Source organism: Sus scrofa, chromosome 7, assembly GCF_054392235.1.
Source record: "Sus scrofa isolate SSC_HxYL_T2T_F1_AM1 chromosome 7, Sscrofa_HxYL_maternal_Yorkshire_Landrace_v2.0, whole genome shotgun sequence".
Classification (NCBI taxonomy): domain Eukaryota; kingdom Metazoa; phylum Chordata; class Mammalia; order Artiodactyla; family Suidae; genus Sus; species Sus scrofa.
The window spans coordinates 84,666,314-84,677,016 of NC_139389.1; the positions used below are offsets into that span (position 1 = coordinate 84,666,314).

Here is a 10,703-nt window from a genome sequence, read left to right on the forward strand (position 1 = left end):
ATGGATATTTTTCTCATTTATTTATTTACTTATTTATTTTTTCCGCTGTACAGCATGGGGAGCAAGTTACACATACATGTATACATATTTTTTCCTCCTATTGCTGTGTTGCGATGTAAGCATCTAGACATAGTTCTCAATGCTGTACAGTAGGATCTCATTGTAAATCCATTCCAAGAGCAATAGTTTGCATCCGTTAATGGATATTTTCCCTCAGTATCTCAAACTCTAAAGGGTTTCCAAAATGGAGCCATTTACTGGCTACCTCCTTTGCCCCCTAACTCCCAATGCCTCACCATCCCCCACATCACTTGCAACTCCTCCCTCTCCCAGCCACTCAGTTGCCATGTCCCATCAATTCTGACTCTAAAATCCACACAACCTCTCCTTTCCCACTGCCATCTCCCTTAGGGTGGTTCTTCATTACCCTCCACATTGTCCCCTAAACTCAGCTCTTCAGGCCCTGCCTCTGCTGCCTGAAGTCCATGTACACCTCTCCCACCCTCTCCCCAAAGGACCAGCCTCATCATGTCACACACTCAAAGCCCTTCAGTGACTCTCACTGCCTGCTGAATTGGGCACAAACTACTTTTCCTGGCATTTAAGGTCCTTTGCAATAGGGCTTCAGACCTTCAGTGCTCATCTCTTACCCCTCCTCTTCATGTCCCTGAGGTTTCAACCCAACTGTAGAACCATCTGGTCCCTTAATGGGCCCAGTGTGTTTTCCTGCATTTTACAATTTGAATTGCCTCTGTTTCTAGTCCTTCCAGGGGAGGTGCAGGCCAACCCCATCACACCCCATCTGATGGTCCCCAGGGTTTGGAGCTGGCTTACTCCACTTTAGCCATGGAATTTCTCTGGCTCTTTCACCATACCCACTGCCCATGGCTTCTGTCCAGAGTGTCCCCACCATTTCTTCTATTGCCCCTCTCTGCCTCATCCTTATTGAAAGGGGAACCTCAGATGCAAGCTGGATAAAATTACCATTAAGTATCAAACAGACATGAGTGCAATTCCAGCTTTATATTTTATTGATCTCAGGCAAGTTACTTAAACTTTGTTGTTGTTGTTGTTGTTGTTGTTTCCTTTTTGGACACCCCATGGCATACAGAAGTTCCCTGGCCAGGGATCAAATCTGAGCCAGAGTTACCACTTAGGCCACAGCTCCAGCAACACTGGATCCTTAACCTCTTGCATCTGGCCAAGGATCAGCCCACATCCCTGCCGCTGCAGAGACTCCGTCCATCCCGCTGCACCACGGTGGGAACTCCTTAAATTTTGCTTCTTCCACTGTAAAAGAGATAGTAACATCTTATGTAGGGGTTAAAGAATTAACAGATAATGTGAATAAAATCCTATGGATAGTGCCATTATTCATATTATCATCTCACCACCCTTGCTGGGTTGGACCGCCTTGGCTCCTCCCTAGCAAGAACTCAGGAGCACCTCATCCCTCTTTCCATGAGTTCTGGGAACCTGGGTGGGTTGGAGTGGAGGCCCGGCCCTCATGTGCTCAGGTAGCTGTATGTCTAGGGGTGAGGGGAGCTGCTGCCTCTGCTCTCTTTGTTCAGATTCATGGCTCAGGCAGCAGCAGGCGTGGGCGTCCCCAGGGGAGGCACTGACAGCTTCAGTTCTCACACAGGCCTTGCAGGTGACAGCTAGGGTGGCAGGGCTCTGTCAGGGGAGGTGCAGGCCAACCCCATCACACCCCATCTGATGGGCCTCCCTGTTGGATTTGGCCCCACCTTGAAGTAGGCCAGGGCACAGCTGAATGTAACTCTGGGCACAAAATACAGTCTCCAGCCACTCCTTGCAGGATAAGGTGAGGTAAGAAAGTGGGGACTTGGAGTTCCTGTGGTGGTGCAGTGGTTAACGAATCCGACTAGGAAACATGAGGTTGCGGGTTCAATCCCTGGCCTTGCTCAGTGGGTTAACGATCCGGCGTTGCAGTGAGCTGTGGTTGTAGGTCGCAGACCCGGCTCGGATCCCACGTTGCTGTGGCTCTGGTGTAGGTCGGTGGCTACAACTCCGATTGGACCCCTAGCCTGGGAACCTCCATATGCCGCGGAGAGCGGCCCTAAAAAAGACCAAAAAAAAAAAAAAAAAAAAAAAAAAAGAAAGTGGGAACTTGATCCCAACCTTGTCTCTGAGTTACTAATTTACTTAGTGCTTCCCTGCTCCTCTCTGGTCCTGGTTTTTGTTGTTGTTTTTGTTGTCGTCAGCAAAGGGACAAGTTGGACCAGATTAGCTTTGGGGTCTTTTGCCTCCTAATCATGGACTACTCTAAAACTAAGTTCGTTCCCGAGCCTCCCTAGAACTGTTAACAAAACTGTTACAGAGGCGCAAGGAACCTATCCACCCATCCCTTCGGTGGGGGCTTTGAGAACAGAGAGTCAAAGTGAGCAAGTACAGTAGAAAAATTCTTTATTGAAAAGGGAAGAGTGGCCCCCTTGCTAGTGCCTCCCGGGCTCTGGCCAAAGGGGAGTAGCCACCTCTCAGCTCTTCACGCTGGCACCTGAAGGCAAAAGTTTGTGCACACCTACCTTTAATAACCTTAAAGGGGAAGTGCCATGGTGTAACGGTAAATTCCAGAATCAATTCCGAAGAACAGGGCTTCCAGGCCCTTGCCTTTAAGAACTTCTTAAAGGCAAAGTGGACAAGTGCAGCAGATTAGAGCCAGGGCGCTTTAGGAAAGTTTCAAAAGACGCGGCTCTGTGTCTTTACCTTTAAGAATCTCTTAAAAGTTGAGGCGTATTCGCGCAGAGTACAAAGGTGGAAAACTGTATAGGAGTCTACAAAGCACTTTTCTAGTTCTAGCTTTTAGCATCTCTTTAGAGGAAAGGTGGTCAAGCGCGAATTAATAAAAAACAGAATACCTGGCAGAACTACTTTCTTCCCCGCCCTCCTGAACCCGCCCCGCCCATCGGCTGCGGCACGCCCCCCGCGGGTCCGCGTCGTCCTCGCCTTCCCGGAGCCCTGGGGCCCGAAGGTAATGGGAGAGCGCGGGGAGCGGTTGGGGCGACGCCCGCTGGCGTCTAGCGGCTCGGGGGGTGGGGTGGGTCCCGCCTCCCGCGGTCGTACCAGGGCGTCCGGGGAGTTTTTGGTTTCCTAGACGGTCTTCACAAAGGAAGCCGGACGGGGGCGGGGCGGGGCGAGGGGGGCGAGCCGAGAGCTCCGTGACCATGGCGACCGCGGTGACCATGGCGACCGCGGCTCAGAGCACGGAGAGGTCGTGACACGACCTGGAGCGCTGCTTGAAGAACTTGGCGTTGCGCGGCACCAAGTTGGCAAGGAAGCGCTTGGCCTTCTTGGTGAGGCTCTCGCGGCGCGCGGGCGGCGCGGGGCCCTCGGGGCCGCCCCACTCGGGCCTTGGGCCTCCGGTGCGGTTCCGGCCCCGCCGCAGCCGGATCTGGCGCACTGCACCCTCGAAGAGCTCCCGCGTGTTGTGGTGCAACGCGGCCGACGTCTCTATGTGCTTGCAGCTCAGTGTCCCTGCCAGATGGCGGCCCTCTGTAGGAAGGGACCTGTTCAGGCGCCTGTCCGCCAGGCTGCACGGGGTCCCGGGCTGGGCGAGGGTGAGGCTGGGTTGGGGGTCCTGGGCGTGCAGTGGAAAGGGATTGGGACAAGTGCATCTCTTCCAACTGAGAGAACAAGTCAGGGATCAAGTGGAGGGTGGTAGTGGTGGTGTGGGGGGGAGGGAGAGAGGGGCCTAGAGAAGAAGGGAGGGCAAGTGAAGAGAAGGGAGTCTCAAGGCCCTAGGTGAGGGCATTGAGAGTCTGCCCTTAGCCTGGGGCTAACTGCAGTTTTGTGCACCCACGTGGGTCAAAGGACCTTATAGAGAAGAGGTGACCTAGAAGGGAGAGGATCCCCCCTGAGATTGCAAATATAGATGAGGTTCAGGGTACCCACCCTCCAGTGACACCTCCCGGGATCGTGCCAGGTCACTCTTGTTTCCAACGAGGATGACAGGCAGGTCGTGGTGGGGCCTCCCAGCCCTGAGCCGTAGTAGGGTCTCTGGAACTTTGGAGAAGCTTCGTCGGTCGGTGACTGAGAAGACGATGAGAAAGGCATCCCCCGTCTGAAGGCAGTGGTCCTGTAGCCACCCCCCAGCATCCCCCTACAGATGGGCAGAGATTTGTGGAATGTCAGGGCTGGAGGTATAGGAGCACTTGTCCAGCACCTACACCTCGAGGATGAGGAACTAGGATGTGAGGGAGAAGCCGCCTGCTTAGGACAGCAGAGTTAGCTAATGGCAGACTCTCCATACTCAGAGTGCATTTTGTGGAGGAGGGAGAAGTTTGTAATGTGAGCCCCACATGGGCGAATGGGGGACATAGGATCCTAGACTAGGGTAGCCCATCCTACTTTCTTATGCTTAAGCTCTTAAAAAATGAATGCTATTCAAGTATATATAATCTGGCCTCTCATTTCTGCAGAGTAAGCATTTACATCCAAAGAGTTACAAATCCTCACTTTATTTCCCCTTCCCTGACATTTCAGAGCCCTGAGCCCTTGTCCTGTCAGATCAGACTCTTTGAGGCTGAAAAATGTATGGAGGGGATCCATTTCAGGGTGTTCAGCCTGACTTGGCAGTTGCAGAGTTTGTCAAGTTCAGATCCTAACTTCCCTCTGGGTCAGAAGATCCTGGAAACCAGACAAAGGTTCTCAGTGCTGCACACATTGGTATGGGCCTTTGGTCTCTGAGACAATACATAGGAAAGGTCAGGATCCACTACATGTTAAAATCAAGGCCTGCAGTCCCACCAGCCGTCAGTTCTCCCAGGGTTCATCACCTGCTTGCAGCCACATCATAGTTCTTACCTGTTCCCAGATGTCATAAACAACTAGAGTCACTTCCTCCTTATCCACCATGATGCGTCTCTCATAGGTGTCCTCTGTTGAAAAATAAGGACAGGGAATAGAGTCCATTAGGAGGCTCCCCAACACCTGTCAAACCTGGTAACCAGGGATACCATAGATCCAGGACCAGGGACCCGCTCCAGGGGGGTTGCCACAGAAAACATTGAACAATTTTTCTGGGTCCTGACCTCCAGAACTGCTCATGCCTTGAGCTCTCCTGTCCCTGACTAGGGCTCCAGAGGTGCCCTCAACCCTTGCAGGACTCCCCCACATACCTGGATTCTCTGGCTCATGCGCACTGTCTCCCTGGAGACCACCGAAAGTGCCTGCTAGGGTGCTCTTGCCCACGCCGCTCTCCCCCACCAGCATGACCTTGAAAATGCCATCGTCTTGGATGGGGGCTGCCTCTCCTGAGCCCAGGGAGTCAGAGGAGCCCGAGGATGAGGCTTGAGGTGGCCAGTCAAGTTCATCTACAGCCTGGGCCCGCCGCAGCTGGTGCTTGTAGGGGACAGGCATACTGCCTCTTCGTCTGGGGGCTCCCAGAGCAGGGGGTGCCCCGCCTCGGTCCAACCCTGCCAACAGTTTCTCTGGCTTCTTCAGCAGTGTGACATCTGCTTCTGGGGGGTACAAAGAGAAGGACACTATGAGTGGGATGGGCCTAGCCATCTGCAGAGGACTCAGTCCTGACTGCTCTGGCCTCAAAGGTCCAGTTGAGGACCATGACCCAGAAGGAGCTGAGAATCTTGTTCCAACCTCTTCCACTGAACTCCCCCAGAAGCCTGACATGGTGGGGCTCCAAGGAGCTGACCTGAAGGCTTGCCCAGCATGGTTCCAGCCACAACCTGTTCAAAACATGCCCCATGCAGGGGAGGCACCTGTGCGCAGGCTCACACACCCACTCACACTTCATACTGACACACAGGCACACCCCCAGACTAGGCCTCTGGCCGGGGGCTGCTCCTCCTTCCACCAGAAGGCCCTACCACCTCCTGCTTCCTGCGCGCGTAATCCCCATGCTGGAGACGGACCCAGGGGGTGAGAAGCTGACCCTGTTGCCCAGGTTCTGAGAGTGGGTACTGATGGAGTCAAAAACTTTGTGGGGAGCCTGTGTCCTGGGAAGGGCCTTTCTTTTTGGGATGTGTGTTTTGGGTCTCCATGAGTGTGTGAAGGGAGCTGCCTCTTCCTGTGGCCCCGTAGGTAAGCATCCCTCTCCACCCCCCATGCATGGCCATGTGTGAGAACCCATCTGCACCCCTGGCTGCCCCTATGAGTCTGAGAGAAAATATTACGTTCATGGGAGGGGTGAAGAAAGGAGGGAGAGAGGAGAGAAATAGCGAGAGAGAGCGGGAGCAGGGAGAGTGACAAGGCATGGGTCAGGGTAACTGGAGGAGGACAAGGACGGACAGACACAACAAAGGGGGATGATAGAAAAAGGCTGGAAATAGCTCAGGATCAATATTTGGCTGACAGCCAGGGCCTCCAGGGGCTGGAGAAACCCCTACAACAGGTCCCCAGGGCACCCCCCTGCCGGTGATTCCCAGGCTTGTGGGCTGCCGCTTGTCTTTTCCCCTTTTCTCTGGCCCGTCCCAGCCTCTTGGGAATGAGGCAGACCTAGAGGCTAAGCATCATTTCCCCCCCCCGCCCCGCGAAGCCCCCCGGTGCTAGGTGAGGGGACATTTAGGCAGCTCCCCTCTGCCCCCCACCTCAGCCCAGCCCCAGTCCTAGCCTGGGCAGGAGGCATCTCTACTTCCTGAGTTGCTCTTCCCCTCTTGTTGTTGGGGTTCAAGCTCCTTTAATCCCTAGTTCTGACCTCCCCACTAAGGCTTCGGCTCCCACCCCCATGGTTTCAGCCAGAACGTGCCAGCTCAGTCCTCACCTGGTGTGGGCGTTTCTGGCGGGGAGGCCCGGTGCCTGCCGGAGGGGCAGAGTGCTGTGGTTTCTGTGTCTGTGTCCATGTCGGTGTCGAGATCCGTGTGCATCGTGTGCATTGATGGTGTGTGCAGCCTGGTGGCTGGCAGCACCCGCTCCCTCACTCAGCAGCACTGTCAGCTTTTCCCTTTAAATACCACCCCCAAGCCCTCCCCCTAGACACCTGGGGAAATAACCCCGCCCCCTGATGAAGTCACACATGCTAATGAGCATGATGTCAGCGGGATTCCCTCCTTTCCCGTTCCCCCCCTTCCTTTGTGTAGCTTCCCTCTGGGAGCACACCCACTGCGGAGTCTGGTTAAGATGTGAACAGCACAGAGTCAGAGGTGCAGAAGAGACAGGGGTTCAGAGAAGTGGAGGAGGGATCAGTGGATAAGGAGGATGGCAGGAGGCCAGGACCCAGGGCTCAGGAGGTCTTTCTCCAGGAGCCAGGGCTCTGTGTTATTTGTCTCGTATCCCAGCCCCCTGGCCCAGTGTCCAACCCAGAGTGAGTGCTCAGTGGCTAAATGGAGGCGCTAGAGGCAGAAACCAAAAGAAACAGGGGCAGGAGGACAGCCACCCCGCTACTAAGCTTCCCTGCCACCCTCTCTTTCCGAATACTAGCCCTTCTGGGCTAAGACCCACAAAATCACTGGTTTCCCAGCCCAGCCCCTAGGCAGATGGGGGCTTTAAGGAGACATGGCTGCTTTGTTTGGGCAGCTTCATTTTCTTTACTAGGTTCCAGTGAGTACAAATCACTGTAGTACATCCTACCATCTCCCTCTCCCTGCTAGGCCAACCTTGTGTTAATCAGAGCACGAAAAGGGGGGGAGGGACAGCTAACCCTCTCGAAAAAGTTCCCAGTCTCAAGTGGAGGTGGGGAGTTCCGGCTCCCCTCTCTGCACTCAAGAGCAGCCCCAGGCCCTCTGAGCCATACTGGGCAAGTAACCGGGGCTCCTTTACTGCTCCTTTTCTGCCTGGTCCCCTTTGCTTCAGGCTTGCAGTCTTGTCTTCCTTTCTGACACCCACAAACACCCAAATGCACATTCCAACTTCCTGGCCCCCTTCTTACTCCATTTTTGCCAAGTGCTGTGCTAAGCACCTTCCTGCATTATCTTCTTTCATCCTCCTGATCCTGAGGCTCAGAGTGGTAGGTGATTGGCCTGTCCCCCAAATCAATCATGCAGCTGGAAAGTGGGGACACCAGGCTTCCCACCCGTGCCAAAGACTGTTTTTCATCTCTACGCTATGCTGGTTTCCTTGTCTTAAATGTCCCCAGTGACTCCTATTATTGGGAACAATCTATATTGTGGTTGTCAGTGGACTTTTCCAATCAAAGAAGCAGGGAGTGTCTTGGGATAACAAGCAGAGTGACACTTCATTTATGTGGAGGTCAACAACAGGGCAACATCAGGGGGTCTAGAGGGAGCAGAAAGAACTCTTAGCTTCAATCCACATGCACTTCACCCATTGCACAGACTCTATAGTTCACAATCACAGCCTATTTATCCTGACTTTATGCATAATTTTGATATGTCCATGTGTGTTCTTGTGCTCGAAGATTAGAAGCACATTTAGAGCACCTAGTGACTTCTAATAGCTTCAGAGAAAGGGAAGCAACATCACAGAAAACTTTTAAAGCAGTCATAATCATTTTAAAAGTGGTCTTGGCAGAGTCTTCTTGCCTGCCCGCTTGCATCTCTCACAGGCATCTTAATTCTCTTTCTTGCCTATCAAAAAAATAAAATAAAAAGTGGTCTAAGGTCATTTGGCATTAAGGCAGATAAGCTTCCCTGAGTCTTACAGCTTCTGAAAACACTGCTGCAGAGCCCTTTGGTTTCTATGAATCATCCTCAGCTGTCCTGAAAGATTTATATTACACTGCAGATGTGCTAAAGATGAGCGTAACGTTTTAAAATGATTTTCTTCCAAAATGAGATTTTAAAAAATTTCAAAGTGTAGGAGTTCCCATCGTGGCTCAGTGGTTAATGAATCCAACCAGGAACCATGAGGTTTTGGGTTCGATCCCTGGCCTCGCTCAGAGGGTTAAGGATCTGGCATTGCCGTGAGCTGTGGTGTAGGTTGTAGATGAGGCTCAGATCTGGTGTTGCTGTGGCTTTGGCATAGGCCAGCAGCTGTAGCTCCAGTAAGATCCCTAGCCTGGGATCCTCCATATGCCATGGGTGCCACCCTAAAGAAAGCAAAAAAAAAAAAAAAAAAAAAAAAAAAATTCAAATTGTAAAGGGATGAGCTTTATGTATCTGGAAAACTCATTTAGGTGGTAAAATTCATTTCCATGCTAATGACAAGAATGTCAGGGGCTACAGATCCCCTGGAGGAGTCTTTTTTTTTTTAGGGCCGCATCCGTGGCATATGGAGGTTCCCAGGCTAGGGGTCCCTTCGGAGCTGTAGCCGCCAGCCTATGCCACAGCCACAACAATGTGGGATCCGAGCTGTGCCTGCGATTTTCACCACAGCTCATGGCAACGCCAGATCCTTAACTCACTGATCGAGGCCAGGGATTGAACCCACATCCTCATGGATGCTAGTCAGGTTCATTACTCACTGAGCCACAACGGGAACTCCTAGAGGATTCTTGACCATGACCTCTGCCTGCCATCAATCCAGCCTTAGGCCACAGAGGCAGCCTGGGTTTCAGCATACACCACCATCTCTCTTGTCCCACTGGTAAGAGGCTGTGCATTTGCCCAGTTCTAGGCTCCCTCAGGAATGGGCGGTCGTGTGGAATACTGGGACAAGCTGAGATTTGGAACTGAGCCAATCCTGGTTTAATGCTGCCTCACAGTAGAGACTGGACCAGTCTTGTAATTCCTCTGAAGCTGCTCCCTGAGCCAGTGAACTGGGTGTGATGCCTGTGGCACAGCCTTGCTGTGAGGACTAGCTGCGCGTGATAAAAGGATCTGGTACTTAGCAGGTTGCCCAACCATTTGGTGCTCCCACAGCCTCAGGCAATGTGGCTGGCGGGTGGGGGTGGGGGGTGTCCCTCTCCCTGCCCAGTGTGGCCTGGAGCTTGGTCAGGCCCAGATTCTGCTCCTTAAGGACTAAACTCTGGGATCTGCTCAGATTATGTCAGATTCTCAGCCTAATCCCAAATCATGACTGGGATCACCTCCCTCCTCCCTGCCAAGGGCCTTTGCACGAGTCCTACACCCCTGCTACTGGCCACCTTGGATAGTGGTGTCTATCCTCATAGGATCTGAAATTGCCTCATTTCTTGTTCCTTGGGCCATGGTGCAAATAAACTGGGGTGACAGCATGGTCAAGATCAATCCCCTCTTCCTGCCACCTAGGGCTTCACTGTGCCCGACAAAAGTGGTGTATGGCTGCTTGTGCCTCGTAGAGTGCACACCCAGCACCTAGAGAAACTTCTTTCATGAATCTATATGTGCAGGCCTCTAATGACTTCTGCTCTCCAGCATTCCAAAGCATTCCACCTGAGGAGCATTCTTTAACCTTATATCTTCATCTCCTTTTAGGTTTCAAATACCTCCTTCAAAGGAGGTAAAAGGTCTGGAGCAGGAGGAGGATGAGGTTGTCAGGCTAAAGGTTTTGAGGTGACTACAGCGGAAGAGAGGAGCATGGGAGAGGCAGAGATCAGTGGGTGGAGGGGCGGGGGGGGGGTGGTGGAAATCCACACTCCCTGCCTCACTGTTTTCACTGGGCCTGACACTGGTGGGACCTGGGGATTTTTTTTTCCCGTCTTTTCAGGGTCGCACTTGGCGGCACATGGAAATTCCCAGGCTAGGGGGTCAAATCCCCAGGGATTGTTTATGTGTGCTTTTTTTGGAGGGAGAACAGCAAGCAAGGATAAAGATCTCTGGAGAGGGTGTGAAGATAACTTGAGTCTTCCCCAGGCCAAGATGCCAGCATCTCAGGACTGCAGCATTTGCTGTCTCTGCCACTCCCTTAGGCTG

The 10,703-nt window shown here is 52.8% G+C and overlaps 1 protein-coding gene across 7 annotated transcripts; it reads right to left on the reverse strand.

The window, feature by feature from the left end:
* Window positions 1–1,013: 1,013 nt before the first annotated feature.
* Window positions 1,014–6,895, reverse strand: REM2 (RRAD and GEM like GTPase 2). Of its 7 annotated transcripts, XR_002345943.2 has the most exons (6): window positions 6,737–6,895; window positions 5,136–5,477; window positions 4,822–4,895; window positions 3,910–4,117; window positions 3,082–3,510; window positions 1,014–1,290 (listed from the first exon to the last, which is right to left on the reverse strand). XR_002345943.2 is itself a non-coding variant. In XM_084969249.1 (5 exons), the coding sequence occupies exons 1-5, from the start codon at window positions 6,846–6,848 to the stop codon at window positions 1,147–1,149; spliced, it is 810 nt and encodes a 269-aa protein (XP_084825375.1). In that variant the 5' UTR covers window positions 6,849–6,895; the 3' UTR covers window positions 1,014–1,146. The 7 variants fall into 7 exon arrangements, 5 of the variants coding, with proteins under 5 accessions (XP_084825375.1, XP_020954925.1, XP_020954924.1 ...); XM_084969249.1 differs by lacking the exon at window positions 3,082–3,510 and having other exon boundaries at window positions 3,910–4,047; XM_021099266.2 differs by lacking the exon at window positions 3,082–3,510.
* Window positions 6,896–10,703: the final 3,808 nt, after the last annotated feature.

Coding starts and splice junctions, on each gene's coding strand:
- REM2 (XM_084969251.1), bottom strand. CDS start 5,770: ATGAAGTGTGAGTGGGTGTGTGAGCCTGCGCACAGGTGCCTCCCCTGC. Junction 5,478..5,613: donor GGGGGAGTTCAGTGGAAGAG/GTTGGAACAAGA, acceptor TGTACCCCCCAG/AAGCAGATGTCACACTGCTG. Junction 4,118..4,821: donor TTTATGACATCTGGGAACAG/GTAAGAACTATG, acceptor GCCCATCTGTAG/GGGGATGCTGGGGGGTGGCT.